At 48.8% G+C, this 23,373-nt stretch overlaps 9 protein-coding genes across 9 annotated transcripts; 6 read left to right on the top strand and 3 right to left on the bottom strand.

The window, feature by feature from the left end:
* Positions 1-409: 409 nt before the first annotated feature.
* N7484_004705 (sugar porter family MFS transporter) lies at positions 410-2,033 on the top strand (the record flags this gene model as incomplete). Its single annotated transcript, XM_057115125.1, has 2 exons — positions 410-620; positions 688-2,033. The coding sequence occupies 2 exons, from the start codon at positions 410-412 to the stop codon at positions 2,031-2,033; spliced, it is 1,557 nt and encodes a 518-aa protein (XP_056975265.1).
* Positions 2,034-2,882: 849 nt separating this feature from the next.
* On the top strand, positions 2,883-4,649 carry N7484_004704 (putative carboxylesterase; the record flags this gene model as incomplete). The annotated part of the gene is made up of 3 exons (XM_057115124.1): positions 2,883-3,243; positions 3,306-3,584; positions 3,643-4,649. 3 exons carry the CDS (start codon positions 2,883-2,885, stop codon positions 4,647-4,649), a joined length of 1,647 nt encoding a protein of 548 aa, XP_056975264.1.
* A 191-nt stretch (positions 4,650-4,840) lies between these two features.
* N7484_004703 (FAD-binding oxidoreductase) lies at positions 4,841-6,322 on the bottom strand (the record flags this gene model as incomplete). The annotated part of the gene is made up of 3 exons (XM_057115123.1): positions 4,841-5,664; positions 5,717-5,840; positions 5,894-6,322. 3 exons carry the CDS (start codon positions 6,320-6,322, stop codon positions 4,841-4,843), a joined length of 1,377 nt encoding a protein of 458 aa, XP_056975263.1.
* A 1,574-nt stretch (positions 6,323-7,896) lies between these two features.
* N7484_004702 (uncharacterized protein) lies at positions 7,897-8,373 on the bottom strand (the record flags this gene model as incomplete). The annotated part of the gene is made up of 1 exon (XM_057115122.1): positions 7,897-8,373. The coding sequence occupies one exon, from the start codon at positions 8,371-8,373 to the stop codon at positions 7,897-7,899; it is 477 nt and encodes a 158-aa protein (XP_056975262.1).
* Positions 8,374-12,756: 4,383 nt separating this feature from the next.
* On the top strand, positions 12,757-14,378 carry N7484_004701 (Glycoside hydrolase family 1; the record flags this gene model as incomplete). Its single annotated transcript, XM_057115121.1, has 4 exons — positions 12,757-13,010; positions 13,058-13,530; positions 13,590-14,175; positions 14,240-14,378. The coding sequence occupies 4 exons, from the start codon at positions 12,757-12,759 to the stop codon at positions 14,376-14,378; spliced, it is 1,452 nt and encodes a 483-aa protein (XP_056975261.1).
* Positions 14,379-14,790: 412 nt separating this feature from the next.
* On the top strand, positions 14,791-16,020 carry N7484_004700 (agmatine deiminase family protein; the record flags this gene model as incomplete). Its single annotated transcript, XM_057115120.1, has 1 exon — positions 14,791-16,020. The coding sequence occupies one exon, from the start codon at positions 14,791-14,793 to the stop codon at positions 16,018-16,020; it is 1,230 nt and encodes a 409-aa protein (XP_056975260.1).
* Positions 16,021-16,640: 620 nt separating this feature from the next.
* N7484_004699 (beta-glucosidase) lies at positions 16,641-19,295 on the top strand (the record flags this gene model as incomplete). The annotated part of the gene is made up of 3 exons (XM_057115119.1): positions 16,641-16,710; positions 16,788-17,394; positions 17,450-19,295. The coding sequence occupies 3 exons, from the start codon at positions 16,641-16,643 to the stop codon at positions 19,293-19,295; spliced, it is 2,523 nt and encodes an 840-aa protein (XP_056975259.1).
* Positions 19,296-20,045: 750 nt separating this feature from the next.
* N7484_004698 (pyridoxal 5'-phosphate synthase subunit PdxS) lies at positions 20,046-21,150 on the bottom strand (the record flags this gene model as incomplete). Its single annotated transcript, XM_057115118.1, has 3 exons — positions 20,046-20,675; positions 20,797-20,979; positions 21,049-21,150. The coding sequence occupies 3 exons, from the start codon at positions 21,148-21,150 to the stop codon at positions 20,046-20,048; spliced, it is 915 nt and encodes a 304-aa protein (XP_056975258.1).
* A 1,210-nt stretch (positions 21,151-22,360) lies between these two features.
* On the top strand, positions 22,361-23,367 carry N7484_004697 (dienelactone hydrolase; the record flags this gene model as incomplete). The annotated part of the gene is made up of 6 exons (XM_057115117.1): positions 22,361-22,372; positions 22,422-22,543; positions 22,594-22,667; positions 22,718-22,899; positions 22,950-23,212; positions 23,271-23,367. 6 exons carry the CDS (start codon positions 22,361-22,363, stop codon positions 23,365-23,367), a joined length of 750 nt encoding a protein of 249 aa, XP_056975257.1.
* Positions 23,368-23,373: the final 6 nt, after the last annotated feature.

Raw genomic sequence — 23,373 nt, 5'->3', positions numbered from 1 at the left:
GTGGGGGAAACATAATTCCCCGCGTTTTACACACAAGCACAGAGAGTGGGATTCCGGGCACCAATTGCAATTGCGAAACGGTTGCGTCTTCATCGAGAATAAAATGAAACTATTAGCAATCGCTCACTATGGCGTCCGGGGTTGCATAATACCAGGGTCGCAAGGGTGGAATCCCCCGGAATTACAAGGGCCCCGCCAGATCGTTTGAGTGTGGCATTGATGTTGATCAACGGCGGACGCCGATGCCCGCACAAAATCACCAGCTTCGGTTACGTATGGTCCCGGTATGGGACCTGTGAGCCTAGGTTAACCTGTTAAGGACCAAAATTTCGCATATAGGGGCCCGCTTGCCACTTTATGCTAATTCTTTCTTTACTACATATACATCATCCTTAAAATAAGTCGCATCATGGGGCTCAAACCGTATATGGGCCTAAGGGGCAATGCCCTTCTCCGGGCGGCTGTCATGCTGGTCGTGTGTCCGACCTTCACCTGCTATGGATACAATATGAGTGTTGCAGGTGGTTTATTGACTCTCGAGACTTTCAATGCCCAATTTCCAAGAATGGATACACTGCATGGTGATGCTGCGACTAAACATGAGAACTCTACTATTCAAGGTTAGTGCGGCTGAGATATGGTTTAATTGACTTCGGAGTCCGGGCTAACACGTGGGCGTCATGACAGGCACGGTTATCGCACTTTACACTGCAGGAGGTATCTTTGGTGCCCTGTCCTGCATCTACCTCGGCGATCTTCTTGGCCGACGGAAGGTCATTTTCATCACCAATTTCATTGCTGTGATCGGCGCCATCCTCATGGCTTCCTCATTTCAATTTGCTCAATTTATTGTGGCTCGATTAGTCCTTGGTCTTGGAATTGGTGGTTATCTTGCGACAGTCCCGGTTTGGCAGTCAGAGATTTCCCCTTCACATAAGAGAGGTTCTAATGTTGTCACCGATGGAATTTTCGTTGGAATCGGTGTTACCAGTGCATTATGGATTGACCTCGGTTTCTATTTTATCAAAGGCAACTCGGTATCCTGGAGATTTCCGCTCGCCTTCCAGATTGTACTGTGTCTCATCGCTATGACGTTTATTATGCTCCTCCCGGAGTCGCCTCGTTGGCTCATCAAGGAGGGCCGAATCGAAGAAGCCCGGGAAGTTCTTCAAGCTCTTCTGGATGTTGGATCTGATTCAGAAGTCATCACAAATACTATCTACGAGATTGAAACATCTCTAGCCAAAGCCGGGGCTTCATCCTGGCGCGACATGTTCACTATGGGCGAGCAGCGACTTTTCCACCGCGCATATCTCGCTGCAACGGGTCAAATGTTTCAGCAAATGTGTGGTGTTAACTTAATCACCTACTACGCTACTACAATTTTCCAGCAGTATCTTGGCCTGGACGCTGTTCGTTCTCGAATTTTGGCTGCCGCGATGGGTCTGACACAACCACTTGGCGGCTTCCTCGCCTTCTACACAATTGACCGCCTAGGTCGTCGTCCTTTGATGCTCTGGTCTGCGGGCGCCATGTCAATATGCATGGCGATCCTGGCTGGCACAACTGGGCAAGAAGGCAATACGGGTGCTCTCGTGGTGGCAGTGGTGTTCCTATATGCTTTCCAATTCATTTTCACAGTAGGCTACTCGGGCCTGACATTCTTGTATGCCGCAGAGATGGCACCACTACAAGTCCGCGCCGCAGTGAACGCCGTCTCCACAGCCACTGTGTGGGCCTTCAATTTCTTACTCGCTGAAATCACGCCGGTCGGATTTGACACGATCTCCAACCGATATTATATTATTTTTGCCGTTACAAATGCGGCAATCGTGCCCTGTGTATATTTCTTCTTCCCCGAGACCAAGGGGCGCACTTTAGAGGAAATTGACGAGATCTTCGCGCAGTCCAAGTCCATATTTGACCCTCCCCGTGTTGCACGTCGTATGCTCCAGGTCCAGGTTGGCCAGGCACAGTCTGACAATGGCGATAACAACACTTCTAGCGATGAAGCTGTGAAGATGAAGGTATAGGTCCTTGTGATCCATCCGAGTACGGAATTGGTCTGGCCTACCAAAGTGAATTGAGTAAGTGACCTAGGGGCTATCTCCCCTCGTTTACACGACATTTCCATACCAATATATGATGAATGGGCTTCGACCCGAATGAACTTCTATCTCGAATGATCACCAAGCTTCTCTGGTGTCTAAGTAATTTATAGTATGAGGGTTTTCTGTAAGCGTTATATACTCCCGTTCAAAATGCTGATCATCGAGGTTTGAGGCCGACACTCATGTATGGCTTCCGGCCGTGATATTGAATCTTCTGACTGGTGGTGGGCGCTCGGGTTCAAAGTGGATACCGTCCACACGGGAATCATCACTAGGTACCTGTTCCTGTTTAGTACGTCATAACTCAACGACTTTATCCATGGATATGATTGAACAATAAATCAAACTTGGGAACTCATTCCGAAGCTCTATTATACTTATAAATGCGTAGATGTGACATCGGCAATAGATCTGGTCACCGAGCGCCGACACTCCCCGCATTCTATCCATTTCTCCAAACCCGGAGCTCCAAATTGCCGATCAGCTCGTCTCCTTCACCAATGAAAAGCTCCACTTGGCTCTTTATCTCGGCAACCATTATCTATAACGGATAAAAAGACCATAGCGGAATGGCGGAATGCAATCTGACGGGCGATAAAAGAGCAGCGTGTCCTGAATAGCGCAAAACCTGCAAAAATCCGATAATCTAGAGACCGGAGAGTTGTCTCGTCAAGACAAGTATACTTCATCCTCGTATTTGATCCGTGATTGAACGTCAATTCCTTATCTGCCCGTCCTCATTTTACGCCTTTCCGAACTCAAGACCACGAAATGGAAACATCTCGTCGCCCGTATCTGAAGGACCTCGCCCACCGTGGCGTCATCCAGGGTGCCACCATCTCACCTAGTGGAAAGAATTCGGACTTCTGTCACTACTTTGGCGGCGTTCGATACGCTCTTCCTCCCCTCCAGCGATGGCGACGAGCTCGCCGCTTGTCGTCGAATTTCAGCTACGGCACTAAACAATCGCCTGGTCAGTGCGACAGCGGAGCGGGGTTATGTCCGCAGCCCGGCTTCCTACAACTCTCACCTGAGAACCCGGACGCCTGGTCGGAGGATTGCTTCCAGTGCAACGTATGGGTTCCAACAGGCCAGCCCCCTCAAGGTGGATGGCCTGTTTATGTTTTTATCCGTACGTAAACACTCAGTCAATTCCCTATATCCGAGGGAGAGAGACTAATCTGCGAGTAACAGATGGTGGCTGGCTCCAATTCGGCTCTCCAAATGGCTTCAATGCGGGGGCATTGCTAGGCGAAACCGATTTCAATGCTGTGGTCGTCATGCCTGCATATCGCGTGAATCTGTTTGGATTCCTTTATTCGGCTGAGTTAGCAGATGATGCCGCGTCTGTCGGCGAAACAGTTGGTAACCATGGATTCTGGGATCAGAGACTGGCATTGGAATGGACAAAGGAGAATATTCAATTGTTCGGCGGAAACCCCGACAACATTACAATCTCCGGTTACTCTGCGGGTATGATCAAGCTTCTATGCGATCAACACAGATCCGAACTGACTTGAATTCCGAATAGGTGCCAATTCTGTCTTCCACCAGCTCGCATATGACCTCCGTCAACCAGATTCACAGGCCATCATTCGCCAAGCATGCATGTTCTCTAACTCACCCGCCGTGCAGCCAAAGAGTCCAGCCGAGACACAAATACAATTTGACCAACTGCTGACTGCGCTTGAAATTCCGCTGACTCTTTCTGGGAACGAGAAGCTGGCCAGGCTCCGGTCGCTGCCAGCCAAAGCCCTTCTCGACGCTGGGAAGACAATCGATGTGCATCAATTCAGACCTACTACTGACTCTGGTTTCGTCCTTCCAACACTCTTCGAGTCACTTGATAATGGCGAGTTTGCGCGCCGAATGCTTACTCGGAAGATACGCCTAATGTTAGGCGAGTGCCGCGACGAAAGACATTTATACGCTGTTTGGTTCCCGCCCAAGGCAAACACATTATCTGCACTCCGGACTCGTCTGGTCGCCGACTACCCCGAGCGGATTGTCGATGCTGTGCTCCCATTGCATTACCCTAATGGTCAATTCCCGTCTGATTGCAAGGACTGGGTCTCTGATGCCTGGGGGAAGATCTATGCTGATATGCAGGTTCATCATATGCAGCGTGGATTCATGCATGCGCTTACGTCTAACACTGGAGGTGTGGACGCTTCGAGCCTACTGTATAGGTATCGCATCGAGTACCGTGCCAAGTGTATGGATAAAGCGCTGCCCATCGAATGGGGTGTAACGCACTCGTCTGATTACCCGCTGTGGTTCTGGGGTAACGGAGATGTTCTCAACTCGACTGAGAAGAAGAACACATATGAAGCTTTGATAGGTCCCTTGGGCCGCTTCGTGCAGGGCCCGACTGCGGCTGGTCAAGATGGATTTGGCTGGGGAACTAGCGGGCAACAAGGCGTGCGAACCTTCAAGCCAGACGGAACGGTCAAGATTGAACGTGATGCAATGTGGTACGAGGGTGTGAAAGTGTGGAAGAAACTTAGACAGGCGGACCAGTCTAAGCCAAAGCTGTAAATAAAAACTCCTTGCTTAATTATAGTTACAGAACTAAGTCCCCGGTTGGAAATGCCCTCAATATGGAACTCCCGAGGTCTACAGGCGTTATATACATGCATAAAAAACATGACCAATGTAATATTGCAGTGAACAAAACAATCATCCAATTTCCCCAGTGCGCAGATACACTTCCCCAAGCCCTGAGCTGATCACAGCTTCCACTCATGCACATTTCTCAAACCAGTTGTTCCCGACTTGTCGTCTTCATCCAAATATCCACAAACACGACCCTTGGGATCCCATTTGCGCCGAATAGTCATCAGTCTTTTGGCATTATCATCGGCCCAGAACTTGGTTCGGCGGACCTGAAAGTCGGAATCACCCAGGTATGCTCCGACAGACTGTCGCTCAACCTTCTTCATCACATTCTTCACCCACGCTTGGCAGCGCGCATCGTCAGATTCCTCTTCCCAGACTGTATACAGCGCAAAGTAATGATCGGATTGCATGCTGAGAGCCATGTCTGGTAGCTTCCGGCGACTGCACGGGTTCATCGGATACCATAAAGCGAATGCTTTTCGATGGGGTAGGGTAGTGAATGCTTCCTCCAGTACCGCGGGGACATCAGCGTCATCTTTGATGTATGCATTTTCAGCACAGTAGCGGTGCTTTTCAGGATTGGCGCTTTCCTGTTTATCATATTGCTGTTCGAGACTATCTTCCCTGCAGAACCATTCATCAATGGCCCCACCGGGACGAGTATCTTGTGCTGGGCGGAGTGCTTTCTCTGCCTCTTCGGGAGTATCTTTCATAACAACGAACAGAATGAAGAAGCACATTTCCTTAGAGCCTTCTGGGTAGTGCGAGATCGCGGCAATCTCAGTGTCATTATCGAAGGTTTCCGTGATTGATAGGAGCCAGTCAAATGCCTTTCGGTATTGACTGATCGGGTAGACATAGCCCGAGGAACGGAATCCTCTCTTCGGGTATGGGATCAAGCTGAGGTGGAATTTGGTGACAACACCAGGGAAGCCTTTTGTGAAAATTAGTATATATTTTTTGATGAGTAAATACATTCGACATACCAGGACCAGCTCCCCGAGCCGCCCAGTACAGATCCTGATTCTGAGTCGAGTTACAATGAATTAACTCGCCCTCGGCAGTGACTACATCCAAACCCAGAACTCTCTCACATGCCCATCCCCAGTTCTGCTTCCAAGTCAGCAACTGATGTATTCGTAGTCAAGATCTCCCAAACCTACTCGGCAATTCCAGCCCATGCCACCCTGAAGCAAAAACCCGCCCAACCCCACATCTGGACAATGGCCACCGGGGAACATCAATCCATGGTCCTTGATCAAAGCGGAATTGAGCTCGCGGCCAGTCATACTCGGTGTGGCCCTTGCAACTCTTTTATCCGCATCAACATCCACCTGTTTGTAGTTGCCGAGATCAATCAAAATAGAATTGTCGCGAACACTCCACGCAGCCCAAGAATGCCCACCCGATCGAACTGCCACCCGGCACTTCATCTCAACAGCCATCTTCACTGCTTTGACGATATCATCTTCGCTGGTGGCCTTCACGACAGCGAGGGGGAATCGCGAGGGACGACGGTGATTGAACACGCGACCAACACGCGCCTCCTCATAGGCATCCTTAGTGGCGGAGTCTCTCCAAATTATCTCCATAGTGATGAGATTGTGCTGTGAGTGTGTTCTGGGGGGGTTGTAAGATTCGGATTTTGAATGGAAATTCGTGTGATCTGGGGTGAGGGGCTGGGTATTTGTACCACTCCGGTCCCCATGGTCTGGGTTCAAGGATCGAGGGCCAATTGAGACGTGGATGGGTGTTCGGGTGAGGCGCGGTGAGGGTCATGGATGTGGAGGATTCCCCGTGGGGTTGTGGTGCGTAATTGTGGTCCACATCCCGATGAGGGGTGTTGCGATTGCTACAGAACACAAATTGTTAAAGCGAATACAACACAGGTGTATGGCCCGGCGGTTTGGTTTAATCTTTCAAGTCGTTATCACCGATGCGCCGCCTGATGTAGCCGTAAGTATCTATGTTACACGTCTAGTAGATATGAACTGATGTCATCTCAGCAAAATAATTAAAAAATGATTCATAGTTCCAAGGTTGAACACATGATACAGACACATTATACAGGCAGCTATGAAGCCCATCAAGATTGAATTCCGAGTCTATGCCAGGCGACGCATTTGTAAAGTTTCAATTTTCGAGCTGGGCTAGCTTCAAAGCAGGCATTATACTAGCTAAAACAAAATCAGATCCGGGAACTATTGTACATGAACTCCTTGAAAGATTAGGGATAGAGAACAAAGGAAAGGCTAGTTTCACCCTATTCCGGCGCTAAAGTCCGGAAACCACCATGTCGTCTAGATTGCCCATGTAATCTATTTTTTGAGTCTAGGTGGATGTTTCGAACTCATAAGCACTCCAAGCTACCTCGGAGTGGCACCCTGGGCTCACTCGTGGAAACTTTGGAATCAGGGGGAGGCCATTTAAGAACGGGGCATACACTGCATCACCTGCCGGGGTTTCTGGGAATGAAACTGCTGAGTGTTTATTCACGCCATTATCGGCCTCGTCACAGGAGGACTGGATCGATGGTGTAATCTGTTGTACAACAGGTTTGGAGACAGCCGCTCCGATTCTTGGTGCCGTTCGATGTGGGTTCAATGGTGACCGAGTCGTCCCCAAGGAAATCTGCCGTAAACGCGATGGACAAACTTTCAAGACCAGTTTACCCCTCTTTCTTTTTTTCAACTCCTTGCTATACTTGCTTTGTATGGTACTCCAATTGCAAGTGCCCTGTATGTTGAATCTTTTCTTGTATTGAATACCGACATCTATCCAGGGCACTCCCCGAAGCCGCAAATCATGCACAAATAGGTGCTTTTCAGTGTCTCCTGCTAGTCTCCCAGCTTTGTGGTCTCTGGCCGTGCAAGTGCCAATTAGGTCCTCGAATGACCTCGGAGTTGTGGTATTACTGTCTCGGTCATTCACGGAGGTAATTGGTGGTCCGTCTGCAGGATCTTCGTGGCATGTTTCTTTGCTAGCGCTTGTTACAGATGGATGCCGGGCTGCAGGCAGTTGACCCAGACTGTTCTTCTGAAGCTGAAATTCCTCAATGACCGCGTTCTTCTCGTCTATCGCTCTGGAAAGGCAGTGTAGCTTCTCGGCATCTGTCAAAAGTTGGAATTGTAAGTATTTAATCGAAGTGGGAAGGAAGGTGAAGGTGTCAACTGCCAATATACTCACCGATAGCCAGTAGGTTTGCGATGCGAATGTATTCAGCCTTGACCTTTTGTCTCTCGTTGCGTTCTTCGTACCAATCAGATTGGCTCGGCACCTTGTTCACATTCCAATTCCGCTTCTCCAGAAGTTTCCATTGCCGTTTGGTGATAATGTATTCATAATCCCCCAAGCGGCCGCGATAGACGTCATTGGGGTGGTTTGCTTGACAGAAAAGCCCCGCTTGAATGGCCGATATGACTCTGCTCCATTTGATAGTGGGAGCATTGTGACTGCAGCCTTCTTGTCGAACCGCCACTGGGCCCGCTTGACCAATTTCAGTCTCCATCCATTCGTCAATCATTCTACATCGCGTCATCTCTTGGAGATTTTGAAGTACAAAACTTCTGTTGTCATCGGTGATGGCCTGGTAGTTTTTCGTCACTTTGTTCAAGAGCCCTGAGAAGGCTTCGTAACTGGGCATGAGTGTTGTGTAACTTTCCACTGCATGCCCTTCTGGACAACTTCCTAAGTCAAAATCGTACTCATGAAGCAGTCCTGCCGACCTTTGGGCTCCACTAGCGAGGGGATTGAGATCCGTCTCAGTGGGCATGGCGTACTTTTAATGGGTAAAGAATACCCCGTCCACATATGCCAAAGGCAGTTTGATTTCGAATGGAGCAACGAGCGGACCAGGGAGAAGTATGGAAATGCTAACAAGGTATTTATAATACACAAGAGCAAAAGCATAGCCCCTGGCCAAGGCGTGTATTTATGCGATTTCATTTTGTGCCTAAGGAACGAGCCATCCATCTGGCTGGGAGTCGAAAGCAGAAATCTTAGCAGGACTAAGCTTGTGTGGCTTATGCACACGCACCCTGGTCGAAGGAACGGAACCCTGTCAAGGAGGTGGTTTCAAATGTTAGTAGCCCTCTCAGTCCATTCTATCACAAAATAAGCATCCGCTACAAGGTGCCAAAAACGGTGACATTGCCGCTCAAATCTTCATCCGTATAAATATTCCCACGTTGTAACAACGAACACTGCAACTCGTTTTTCGATTCATATAACGCACATGGGAGAAGGTTTGGTGTCCCCTTGGTTTCCCCTGAGGGTTTTATTTGAAAAAGCAAAAACGAAAGTGAACAAAGAAACCAACGCCACAGAGCCAGCCCTGCATCTCGCGGAAGACGGCCCAGGAGCCTGGCGGGTAGACGTACACGTGGACTATTCCCCACCAAGAAATACTTGATCGCCGATCATTTGTAAGAATCTGTATACTGCTTCACATAATGCTGACTAGGATGCTACTGCTTTGGTTGGAATGAACATCGCCCTATTAATTTCGCCGATGCAGATCAAAGGTAGTAGAAAGTCTCTGGGAAGGTGAGATGTTGCAAAAAAGAATGAATGAAACGTAAACGAAAAAAGGGAAAGGGGAAAGGGGGAAAGGCAAAGGCCTCGAGCAGTTGGCTGAAAGAGCCATGTTTGGGGGCCAAACGAGAATTCAAGGACTATTAAGACAGGGACTCGAATTTGCCTGAGCAATCATTGGCTGATATTTTTCTGAGGTCAAATCCAACTCACCTCACCCATCTAGACTCGTCTGATCACTTGAAAATCGTACACGTTCTTTCATAGACTTTGTAAATATCACTCACCTAGTCAAGCATGACTCGTCCATGCATACTCCATCCAAATGAAGCGATAAGGAGTGAGACTGATCGCCACGGGTGAACCACTAGCAGCCTCAGGGCCACGTCATCAGGTCAATTTTTGATATGTCACATTCGACTCTACAGCTCAGCGGTCCGCCATTCCTCCTAAGCATCCTGGTCATGTAATGTACTTTTACCGCAGCGACCGTGGGAATATTCATATGGATCAGACATCCAAACAATATCAGCTTCTGTGCTCTTTCTCTGTCCTCTGCTTGTGCATGAGCATATCCTAGTCGTGTTTATTCGCCTCAAGCTATACTCACGGAACGTTCCAGTATTCATGGATGCTCCCAGGTAAGCACGCAACATCAAGTCCCGGACAGCAGATTTTGACATCCGCTTTGTGTCCCAGCCTACTAGGCACATCTCAGCATGAATTGTATGAAAGGTCTTTTGGAAACATCAACTCACTCTGGGATTCATAATAGGTCCCCAGTTATTACAAAGCCATGTCTACACCCGAGCTTAGACATCATGGATTTTGTTGAGTATTCCATGGCATCTGACTCCAAATCAGATAGCCAGATGCAAAAAAGACAGCCTCTAGTCCTCCTAGTATTGTTATACGGCTAAATAAATATTAATAAGTTGAGTAAGTCACAACTCATCAAATGAGGATTTTGCTTTCAAGCACAATCCCAGCAGTTCCTTGATGCAATGTTCAAAGAAAACGTTCAAGGGTATGAAATCTCCACGCTAGGCGCTGAGGGTTAGTATTACTGCCCATACAGATGGGTTCAGGGGCCTTGGGAACTAGCTCTGAAATCTTCCAAAATGCGGGCTTTCCTTTTTATAAGTCATCAAATTTACATGACTTCCAATTTTCTTTACGTTACTTCTTGGTCTACTGACATAGCATTGGACCTTTTACCAGGGATTTCCTAACTTCTTCTCAAATCCTCATCCCGATAAGCCTGATTCATGGGCATGCCAACAGCACATGCCTGTAACCAGTTCATGAGGAAGCCTTCTTAAATCATCCATCAATATCAAGTCGCCAATTAGGTACTAGAAACCGATCACTGCTATTTCCCCCGCCTCTTGCTTTTGGCAATGTCTACTCCTCGTCGCCATGCCCAGCCAACTAAAGTCCACAATTGACTAAACTAAGTTGTTGATTTATGAGTGATTAATGGTCAATAGGCATGAACATAACGTCACCTATCCGCGGCTAATGCGTGGACCCGAGCCAGAATTTCACGATCAAGTGGACATCTGTTAGGTAAACTGACCATCTGACCTATGGCAGTGAAAAAGGAACTATGGCACTAGAAAGTCTTTTTATCACGGACAGGCCGTATTTTAGGTTCGATATCACGAACTATAACGGGGCTTTTCCTAATGTCAATCAACCCTATCCAGCTGTACTAGATGATGTGGTGTACACATCTTTGAACCAAGACAAGATGCCCGGTCTGGCTCCAGGTGTAGCTACATATTTATCAAAGATCATCAATGGGTATGTTGCAGCCTTAATTATCCCTTCTGAAGAATACAAACGTTTACTGTGGGTTGAATATAGACGTGGATTCGAAATGTGGATTGTGTACTCTGATGGAGGCCATGTTGATTCACTACCGTTCAATCTTGGGTCAGGTAATAAATGCAATGCCGGCTCAAAAAATTGATATCTGGATATGCGGATTCTTCGCAAAGGAGCGAACTATCATTATGGCTGCTTGGGATTAATTTACTAGTTTTTTGCAACGGCAGAATGTTAAAGTGGAGACAGTTGTGAGGCTTTTATTTTGTAATTACATGAAAGTGGAACTCCATTCCAAATGTTGATTTTTACCCACGGTCGCTTATTATGCCTGCAAGCTCCTTGAAATCTTATTTTATTACAAAAGGTCATTGTCCTAGTGGTCTATGATGCTGCTTGTAAGATAGGACCTCCAAAGGCATGTCCAATGAATGGATATGTTATACCCCTCACGAAGGAAGAGAAAAAGAAGCCGAGGTGAGGCTTTGGGAAGTAGATTCATAAAAGTATTGAAACGGAGCCTGCACTACAAATTGATGGAACAGTAGACGTAGAGTTGCCTATTAGGGCCTTAGGATGGAGGGCTTTCTAGAATGCCACACCCTCTAAAGCCCAAAATAGACAGTCCCGATAACACTAATCTCAAACAAAGAAAATGCAAAACTTTCCCTTTGGAGTGACGCGCTCTAGAATTCAAAGCCTGGAATCAATTATCGTTATATGCAGAGACCAAGAAAAGGCATAGCGAAACATGACGCTGACGTTTGCAGGCGGGCCGATACTTGAGGGCATTGTTCGTGGGGTGGGTTATTAGACCAATGCAGTGCGAATGAGTGGCTCAGATCCGGGATCATAGGGATTGGGCTCTGCTTCGCAACATTTGTTGATCATCCTGCGCAAACGCATGCGCCATGAACCGAGGTGACCTTCTCACCATCACCAGTGATAATCCACTCAATATGATTGGGGCGGCCGAAGAAGCCAGCTCACAAGGAGTCGGTGTCACATCTACTCTTCCCTTCAAGCAAGATTTCTCGCACGGAATATGCTAGGTCATGTCCTAGTCAGCGGGCATTCACAGTAGAAAGATGCGTAAGATGAGAGTTCAGTGGCGCCCCGGACATTCTCCGAGGATGTGAGCCGAACCATTTCAACGCGCAGGTCAAGCAAGCAAACATTCAAGGAAAACCATAGGTAGCATCGGGTTTTCGGCAGGCATGCAGGGCGATCGGCGCCTTCATATGATCCCGGTCGCGACAAGGCTAGGGTAATCCCGAACAAAAGCCACCAGGGGAAAGGAGCCTTGTGAACCGCATCGGACACGCTTTGTCGTCCGGCCTTGGACTAAGCGTGGGACGGGATGTCTCTAGGGGGTTGAACCGGGATTCCTAGAGCTTTCGCGGTGAACGGGCCGGGCAACCGTTGCATCTGCCAGAGCCAATCTGACGCGCGATCGCGCAGTGGAGCCTGCCACCATCTGGGCGCGGGATATGCTCCGGATCGCGGAGAAAATTCCTGTCACGATAAGGAAGGTCTGAGCTGAGTGTTTCGCTTTTGGGCTCCCTTGATTCAGATACATTGTCGACACTTTCATAAATAAACGAATACCCAAAGGCATGGATTGAGGCGACAATCTCAAATTCTGGAAAGAAAATCGACCAACATGGGATCCATTGTGCAATCCACTCTACCGCCCGATTTCCTTTGGGGCTTCGCGACCGCTGCTTATCAAATTGAGGGTGGTGCTAATGAGGATGGTCGTGGACCTTCGATTTGGGACAAGTTCTGCAAGATCCCTGGCAAGATCGCTGGTGGCGGTTCCGGAGATGTGGCGTGCGATTCTTATCACCGAACCCACGAGGATATTGCCTTGTTGAAGGCATGCGGTGCTCGGGCATATAGATTCTCGATTTCATGGTTCGTTGAAAATAACTAAATGATGAATTGTCTTCTGACTGTCAAAGGTCTCGAATTATTCCACTTGGTGGCCGGAATGACCCCATCAACAAAAAGGGTGTACAGTTCTATCAGAGATTTGTCGATGATCTGCACGATGCAGGAATTACGCCGATGGTCACACTCTTCCATTGGGATGTCCCTGAGGAATTGGACAGACGCTACGGTGGGCTTTTGAACAAGGAAGAATTTGTCGCGGACTTTTCGCACTATGCCAGGGTCATGTTCGAGGCCTTTGGCTCCAAGGTCAAATACTGGATCACATTTAATGAGCCATGGTGTAGCAGTGTTCTCGGATACAACACTGGGGCCTTTGCACCAGGTCATACGAGTGACCGAAGCAAAAGTGATGTTGGCGACGGGTCAACAGAGCCATGGATTGTGGGGCACAATATTTTGATTGCACACGGAGCAGCAGTCAAGATCTACCGTGAAGAATTCAAAACACAGGACGGTGGTGAAATTGGCATCACCTTGAACGGTATGTGACCTGTGTTTCACAACACGCTTTCCTGGCTGACGATGGTCAAAATTCAAAAGGCGACTGGGCAGATCCATGGGACCCAGAAAACCCAGCCGACGTTGAAGCGTGCGATCGCAAGATCGAATTTGCTATCTCCTGGTTCGCTGATCCCATTTACCATGGAAAGTACCCAGACAGCATGATAAAGCAACTGGGCAATCGACTGCCAAGCTGGACTCCAGAAGAGATTGCGCTGGTTCATGGTAGTAATGACTTTTATGGAATGAACCACTACTGTGCCAACTTTATTCGCGCCAAAACAGGAGAGCCCGAGCTTGATGACATTGCAGGAAACCTGGAGCTTCTCCTCGAAGACAAAAATGGCCAGAGTGTTGGCCCTATCACACAGTCCCCTTGGCTCAGACCGTGCGCAATAGGATTCCGAAAGCTGCTAAAGTGGCTTAGTGAGCGCTATGGGTATCCCAAGATCTATGTGACAGAAAACGGAACCAGTGTGCTAGGTGAGAATGATATGCCTCTCGAGCAGCTCCTAGACGACGAGTTCCGTGTGAAGTATTTCCGAGATTACATTGGCGCCATGGCTGATGCATATACCCTTGACGGGGTTAATGTCCGTGCTTATATGGCTTGGAGTCTGATGGAGTATGTATTCCCCGCTTTCCATCTCGCAAAACATACTAACCATGGACTTTTTTTTTTTTTTTAGCAATTTTGAATGGGCGGAAGGTTATGAGACTCGTTTTGGTGTGACCTACGTCGACTATGAGAATGACCAGAAACGTATTCCGAAGAAGAGCGCAATGACTATCAGGACTATTTTTGAAACCCATATCGAGAAGGTGTAACTCACACATGCCAAGAATTTTTTATGATTTATCGAATCTCACAGAATTTGTTTCACGTATCCTTCCCCTTCTTTCTATTTTCCGCGTTAAACTCAAACTTGTCGACAATGAAATTTAAAATAGATCTTTCTCCTCGTTACATCTGGACAATTATCTGCTTTGGCTAACCTGTGCATATGATGCTCAATATCTCAAACACTTTTGAAGCAGATCTGGTTGGATCCTGTGCGACTAGCCCTATATTCAAGCATATCTGCCGGCCTTGTATGTAGCACCATCCGTCTCCGAACCTGCAGTTACACTGCTCAGAAAGTGAACATTTTGTAGAAAAGCCACCTCTCCACACTAAAATGCCGCATAATAAATATCTTTTCCTTACTAGGAAGATGCTTTGCAGATTGAATAGGTCATCATGAGGCTCTTCAAAAAGTTACGCCGAGTCATCGATAGAAAATTCAATACTAGGTCTAGTCCATCACACTCATATTCACATGCACCATCCGAAAGGACACACAGTGAAATCCAACAAGGAAGATACATCTTTCCCGCCGAAAGCGAACAGCACGAAGCCACCATCCTCGGCTTCCCATCTCGTTCTTCTCTCCCTCCCGACAAATACGACGCAGTTTGCATCGAGCTAGCAGAGCTCGCTACTGCCATCGCAGAATTTGAGCCAGTCCGCATCTATGTGCGCCCGGATGACAAGACCCTCTTAGATCCCCTGCTCCAAAACACCGGCAAGGATCTTGGGTGCGTGACCATCATCCCTTGCCCAATTAATCACTGCTGGGTCCGCGACACGGGACCAGTCTATATCCGTGACGCGACAGGCAAATTCTCCGATCGACGTTTCGCTGTAAACTTTCGCTTCAACGAGTGGGGTGGCAAGAAGCCAGACGGTGATGGGCTATGCTGGGGTCAGCGATGGCCACCGTTGGACGATAAGGCGCTCCAGGAAAACACGGACTTTGCACGTTGGGTCATAGATCATGACTTCGAGCCTGCCCCCGTGACTCGGATCGATTCCCCATTCCGTGCTGAAGGAGGTGCGTTCGTGACGGATGGGGAAGGGACATTGTTGATCACGGAGAGCAGTATTATCTGTGACATGCGCAATCCTGGTATGTCCAAGGCTAGGATTGAGGCTGAGCTGAAACGATTGCTGGGTATTCAAAAGGTCATTTGGTTCCCCGGTCGACGTAAAGTGGATATCACGGATGTGCATATGAATACCAAGGCGCGCTTTATTCGACCTGGTGTTATCGTCTACTCTAAACCTCATGACACGGCTGCCGATGTATGGAAAGACATCTCTGTGGAAATCAGGGAGCTGCTAGGTCGCGAGCGGGATTCAAGAGGTCGAACTCTGCAGATCCATACTATTGAAGAGCCGGATCCTCGGGGCTTGACCAATGGTGACGACGATAAGCTCTCGGCTAGCTATGTCAATTTTTACTTCGTCAACGGGGGACTGATAATCCCAAAGTTTGGAGACGAAGAGAGAGATCAGAGATCTCTTGAGCTTTTATCATCCCTCGTTCCCGATCGAGTCGTTCGGCAGGTATATACAAACGCCATTCCTTTGACCGGAGGTGCGTTGCATCGAGTGACCCAACAAGTACCATCTATGGTGATAGACTAGGAATCTTTTATCCAATTCAAAGATAATTCTAAGTAGTAGTTAATTTCCAGATATGCAAAAGCATTCTTGTCTGCGTACCTCGAAAAATGACGTGTGAGACTCGACAGTTGTCAGTGTACTGCTAGATAGTTCGGAATGTGTTTACCCGTTGGCACGGCTGGATTGTAAACCTTGGCTGGGCAGTGGTAATTGCAACCGAGCAAACCTTGGGACCTCTGCAACCCTCTGCATAGTTTGCTATTAGTTAACTAATCGTGTACGATTACTAAGTAACGTGGGTCTGCGGGCCGAGCAACCGATGTGAAGCAAGTGTGTGTAGGTCAGGTGCCTCCCGGCTAAACTTCGGGCGAGGGGATAACTCCGTGGCGCTTTGAGCAGGGAGCTCGAGGTCCACTTACGTCTCCCCCCGCTTGAGCTCTGTCGGGGAGATTACGATCTATCCCATTACTTCCAAGGTTCGATCATAAAAGGCCGTCATAATCCCCGCTCTCCTTGATCAGCAGCAATAGTCAAAAATTTCGCACTTGCCCTTGTCAATAATAGTGGTGGCTTAAGCATACCAGAACCTGTGACGAACTTAAATATAAACTTCCGATCTAACGCCAAAGAGCCTCAACATCATGGCTCCTATTGATGTGGAGAAAGCTATTGAGGAACTCACATTGGGTGAGAAGGTAGCCCTCACAGCTGGTAAGTTTCACTTCATCCTTCGACTTCTGCCCTCACTAACCCCCGCCATACAAAACAATGCTAACCTACCACAACAGGACGCGATTTCTGGCACACAGTACCCATTCCGCGCCTAAATATTCCCTCACTGCGCATGTCAGATGGCCCAAATGGTGTTCGTGGCACCCGTTTCTTCAACGGTATTCCCGCAGCCTGTTTCCCATGCGCCACCGCCCTGGGCGCAACCTGGGATGCCGAGCTGTTGTCGGAGGTCGGCACATTAATGGGCGATGAAGCGATTGCAAAGGGCACCCATATCGTCCTGGGTCCCACAATCAATATTCAACGATCGCCGCTCGGCGGTCGCGGATTTGAGTCTTTCTCCGAAGATGGTGTGCTCTCCGGTACTCTTGCAGGGCATTTCTGCAAGGGTATGCAGGATAAAGGTGTCGCTGCGACACTGAAACACTTTGTCTGTAACGACCAGGAGCACGAGCGAATGGCTGTGAACAGCATTATTACACAGCGTGCTCTGCGCGAGATTTACCTGCTTCCGTTCCAATTGGCTATGCGGATCTGTCGGTCTGCGTGTATTATGACTGCTTATAACAAGGTCAATGGTACACATGTTAGCGAGAATGAGTTTTTGATTACTGATGTTCTGCGAAAAGAGTGGGGATGGGACGGTTTGGTTATGAGTGACTGGTAAGTCCACCTTTCAACCAATGAACCCGGCGATTTCTGACATCTCCTTTCGCAGGTTCGGTACCTATAGCACATCTGACGCAATAAATGCTGGTCTCGATATCGAGATGCCAGGAAAGTCTCGCTGGCGTGGAGAAGCTCTTGCACACGCCGTTTCGTCCAATAAGGTAGCCCAGTTCAAGTTAGATGAACGTGTGCGCAACATCTTAAGATTGGTCAACTATGTTGAACCCTTGGGCATTCCTGAAGGAGCGGATGAGATCGCGTTAAACCGACCCGAAGATCAAGCATTAATGCGTCGCGCGGCCGCAGAGTCTGTGGTTCTGTTGAAGAATGAGGGTGCCACCTTGCCATTGAAAAAGGACCGGTCGCTACTTGTCATTGGACCTAACGCCAAGCAGGCTGCCTACTGTGGTGGTGGCTCGGCTTCCCTGGCACCTTACTATACTGTGACTCCGTTTGACGGCGTCTCAGCGAAGAGCAATGGTGATGTCAAATTCGCTCAGGGTGTCTATTCTCACAAGGAATTGCCCCTTCTCGGTCCCCTCATGAAGACCGAGGACGGCAAGACTGGCTTTACTTTCAAAGTATACAATGAGCACCCAAGTGCTGGCACAGAACGCACTGTAGTGGATGAGCTACAGCTCATTAACTCGCTTGGATTCTTGATGGATTATGTCAACCCTAAGATCAAATCCATGACCTATTATGTTGATATGGAAGGATATTTTACGCCTGAGGAGAGCGGAGTCTACGACTTTGGCGTGACGGTTGTCGGTACTGGCCGCCTGCTTATTGACGGTGAAGTTGTGGTAGACAACACCAAAAATCAGAAGCAAGGCTCTGCTTTCTTCGGCACAGCAACAATCGAGGAGCAGGGTGAGAAAGAGCTCAATGCCGGACAGACTTACAAGGTTGTTTTCGAGTTTGGCACCGCACCCACTTCCGATCTGGACACCCGTGGAATTGTAGCATTTGGTCCTGGTGGCTTCCGCTTTGGCGCTAGTCGTCGCGTCAGCCAGGAAGAACTGATCTCCGCTGCCGTGGAGCAGGCAAAGACAGCTGAGCAGGTTGTTATCTTCGCAGGTTTGACAAGCGAGTGGGAAACAGAGGGTTACGACCGTGACCATATGGATCTACCCTCGGGAAGCGACGAGCTGATCACCCGCGTGTTGGGCGTAAACCCGAATGCCATCGTCGTGATTCAATCCGGCACACCCGTGACCATGCCATGGGTAAATGACGCGCGCGCAGTGGTGCAAGCCTGGTTCGGCGGTAATGAGTGCGGCAATGGTATTGCAGACGTGCTCTACGGTGATGTGAACCCGTCCGCCAAGTTGCCGGTCACCTTCCCCCGTCGCCTGCAAGACAATCCGTCCTACGTGAACTTCCGCTCTGAGCGCGGCCGTGTTCTTTACGGTGAAGACATCTACGTAGGTTACCGGTACTTCGAGAGGAGCGATATTGCCCCCGCATTCCCCTTCGGTCACGGTCTATCTTACACGACCTTTACCCGATCGGACTTGAGTATCCAGACCGTTCCCGAGCAGGCCAAGTACTCCGAGTCCGGAGAACCTATCACCGCTGCTGTCACAGTTACCAACACTGGCTCCATTGCTGGTGCTGAAATTGTCCAGCTTTGGATTGTTCCCCCCAAGACTGATGTCAATCGCCCTGTCCGTGAGCTCAAGGCTTTCCAGAAGGTGTTCCTCCAGCCCGGTGAATCCAAGACCGTGCAGCTTTCTGTTGAGAAGAAGCTCGCGACGAGCTGGTGGGATGAGCAGCGTGAGCAATGGATTTCCGAGAAGGGTGAATACGAGGTCTTGATCACTGGTACTGGCGACGAAGAGCTTCGAGGTCAATTCGAGGTTGGCAAGACCCGATTCTGGCTAGGGCTGTAGATGCTACGACTAATGATGACGCTATCGATGATTTGAGATGATGTTCCTTGGGAATAGTGATATAGAATGAGATACAATTATGACACTATTAGGCTCTTTATAACAACAGTTTCCATTATTCAATCTTCAAATATCTTAGCAATGCCGGATATGGATGAGCCCGGAAAGATCGATCTCTGTTTTTGATTACGTACGTACGTAATGTTACGGAACATTACCCGCGCCCTTGGGAAGCAGGGTGATCCACAACGGGTAGTCTCGGTGAAGAGAATAGATGGCGAATTGCCTATTGGATGCGTAAGAGGGGCAATAGAGGGGCAAAGCAGGCTCCACGAAAAAGGTGGATCTTGGTGTGTTCTGTTGCCTATCGAAATCGATATCCCTCTTCAAGTCATTCCCCAGAGCGTTCGGCGATCGGTCGGAGGGAGGAACCTATCATATCCTTGCATCTTGTTTCTCCATACCTACCAGTGGCATGTATGACATCCCTTTGGGGAATGGGAGGCGACATGTAAATTATCATTGGGGCCATATGCTCCAGATCTTGGAATCATCTCGTATGAAACTCGATCTGGCCTGACACTCTTACAAGGTTTGCATGTTCATCTGATCTACCAATTGACTTCAAATAATCATAATCTCTAAGATTTTTGTGTATCATGCAAATAGATCGGCTCGTGACTCATGTACAGCGAATTTTGAAGGCCCGAATAAGACCGAACGTAAAAGAAACAAACATGTGAAGACAATCTACCATCCGCGACCGGCCAGCTTATCAGCCTCGGGCATCTTCTGCACATTAATACCGACCATGGCCTCGCCGAGGCCCTCGCTAACCTGAGCAAGAACCTTGGCATCCTTAAAGTGAGTAACAGCCTGCACGATAGCCTTGGCACGCTTAGCAGCGTCACCGGACTTGAAGATACCGGATCCAACGAAGACACCATCGCAGCCGAGCTGCATCATCAGCGCAGCATCAGCGGGGGTCGCAACACCGCCGGCAGCGAAGTTAACAACGGGCAGACGACCCTGCTCAGCTGCCTCACGGACAAGCTCGTAGGGGGCCTCGATCTCGCGGGCGAAAGCGCGGAGCTCGGGCTCAAAGTCGGGGCTGGACTTCAGGATACCGCGAGCCTTGGCGATCTGAGCATTGACAGTGCGCATGTGCTTAACAGCCTCAACAACATCACCAGTACCAGCCTCACCTTTGGTGCGGATCATAGCGGCACCCTCAGAGATACGGCGCAGGGCCTCGCCAAGGTTACGGCAGCCGCATACGAAGGGGACCTTGAATGTGGACTTGGTGACGTGGTAGACATCGTCAGCGGGGGTGAGGACTTCGGATTCATCGATGTAGTCAACGCCAATGGCCTCGAGGATCTACGCAGCGTGGGTGGTTAGCTTTGCGATTTTTCCTTTACCCCGCGACGGGAGCGTCGATCCGCCACTTCACTAGCGCAAAGTCGCATTGCGATCATTTCAAAGAATTTCCTTCACGTACCTGGCACTCAACAAAGTGACCAATGCGAGCCTTCGCCATCACGGGAATAGTAACGGCCTCCATAATCTCCTTAATCATGCCCGGGTCAGACATGCGGGCAACGCCACCCTCAACACGGATATCGGCGGGGACACGCTCCAGCGCCATAACGGCTGCGGCGCCGGCCTCTTCGGCAATGCGGGCCTGGGGAAGGAGAAGTTGTTAGCTGTAGATTCCAGGGAAAGGATTCGGAGAATTGCCTCAATGGCTTACCTGCTCAGCATTGACGACATCCATGATCACGCCACCCTTCAGCATCTGCGCCAGGCCAGCCTTGACAGTGAAGTCATTGCTGAAGGTACCGTTCTGTGCCATTGTGAAATGTGGGAAGTTGTGAAGGAAGGGGTAAAGGTTGGAAAAAGAAAGAAATAGGGAAAAAAATGGGAAGAATAGAAGGTAAGCTTGACTTTAAATTAAAAGTTAGACAAGAGCATGTGAGTCAACAGCGACAGAGTACCATGACACCTCAGGCCAATCAGGTGGGGAGTGCCCCTCGTGGAGCAATTGCCGTTAAGAGTGCAACGCACCTTCCATAGTTAAAAGGTCTGCGAGATCGGGGCCATCAAGGTTTAAAGTTACCCGAGGATACCGGCTTTTGCCCAGGAAACATCTCGTGACCGTATTCCTGACCTGTATTTTTTCAACGCCGAATAATCTGCGCATTCAAACCACCTAGTTCTGTGTTCGATTTATCAAGCTATACGACTCAGATCAATGTGGAAAATATTACAACAGCCGCCTTGGATCCTGTTATTCCAACTTTTGCAACCTTGCAACACGTGCAAGGGATGCGGAAATTCTTCCCAGATTTCCCTAGTGTTCTCCCAAGGTTTGTTATTGCGGGAGAAACAGCCTTGGAAGGCACCATAATCACAATTGAAGTAAATTAATCGTTGACTCCAAGGTTAAGTTCCAAGGGGTCAAGTCCCCGGGCGGGCGAGGTCTTTTCCAAGGTTTCGGGGACGTGAAGATTAAGTTGGTAACCGTTGTATACATATTGGCCGAATAATGGTGAACTCGGCCCAGATCAAAACTTCGGCTGCCCAGGACATGTATCTTTCAAAGCATCCGTTGCTTCCGAAATCCGATTCCAACGTTCGAAAATTGTTTATTTTCCAAGGTCTCATAAATTAAGCTCCAAAGCTCCAAAGCTCTTCTGTATTTTACCCCAAAATCGCTTTGTGAGGTTTGCTCAAGCCAAACTTGGAAAAGAAAGCTCGGGGACAAAACCAAGCAAGGCTCGCACGAATTTCGAGCTCCGGGCTTAAGAAGCAGACCGCAGCAAGAATGGATATCCTATAGACCGAGGTCGTTGAAATTCCAGATTGATACAAGAGAGATCGCTCGGTTGAAGTTACTGGACTTGGGTGGCGGAGATTAGTGTCGGTCTAGGACGCTCGGCCGAAGCAACATGAGGGACCAAGTCCATAGCTAAATCCGACGCAGGTTGTTGAGGGGTAGAAAGCGGTGAATTGTCAACTGTCAGGTGACAGAGAGGCTGCTCAGATATATAAAGCCGTCTGAGATGGCATGTGAGGTTTGATAATCTTGACCACTACCAATCAAAATGGCTTCTCTACCTTGAGTCATGTTGCTACAAGGGTGTTAAGCATGAAGGCGTTGCCAAGGGAAAGCTGTCCCAAATTGCTGGCATTGAAGCATACACCGTCTATCCTGAATACCAATCTACAGACAAGGCAATCTTAATGTAAGTGTTTGATTCTGCGGTGTGCTTAACACACACTGACTGTATCTTAGCTTGACCGATATTATTGGACATCATTTTATTAACATTCAGCTGATCGCTGCCCAGTCTGCCGCAAATGGCTATTGTGAGTCTTTCATGCCTGTGTAGGCAAGAAGTCACTAAGTATAATGATAGTTGTCGTGATCCCCGACCTGTTTGAGGGCGAACCCGTGCCACTGAACAGGCCAGGCGAATTTGATATGGAGAAATGGCGTGCCGGGGCATTCAACCCCAAGCGCATCGCACATTCGCCACCAAATGTCGATCCAATTGTTGATAGTTGCTTGACAGTCCTGCGGGGTACCTTTGGATGCAAGGTAGGATGGCCGTCCTCCATACCGAATCTCTGGTTATTAACCTTTAATAGACAATCGGGGCCGTTGGATATTGCTTCGGGGCGAAATATGTAGTGCGGTTCCTCCAGCCAAGCATAAAGGTAGATGTCGGATTCATGGCGCATCCTACCAACGTCACTGAGGAGGAGTTGGCCGCGATCAAAGGTCCTCTGGGAATCGCTGCTGCTGAGACTGATCGGTTGTTTTCACCCGAAAAATGTCACAAGAGTGAATTAATTATTCAACAGACGGGATTGCCCTACCAGATCAACCTGTATAGTGGTGTGGATCATGGGTATGTTTACTGAGAATCAGATAGCTGATCGAGATGACTGACCCTCATCGTGAATTAGATTTGCGGTGCGCGGTGACCTGAGTAAGCGTGTCGGAAAGTACGCCAAGGAGACTGCGTTTTTGCAAGCTGTTCTGTGGTTTAACGAGCACATGTGAATCAAG

The sequence above is a fragment of the Penicillium longicatenatum genome (assembly GCF_028827895.1).
Source record: "Penicillium longicatenatum strain IBT 33135 chromosome Unknown contig_2_segment0_segment0, whole genome shotgun sequence".
Taxonomy (NCBI): Eukaryota; Fungi; Ascomycota; class Eurotiomycetes; order Eurotiales; family Aspergillaceae; genus Penicillium; species Penicillium longicatenatum.
The sequence above is the reverse complement of the archived record's forward strand: the minus strand, read 5'-3'. Positions and strand labels throughout refer to the sequence as shown.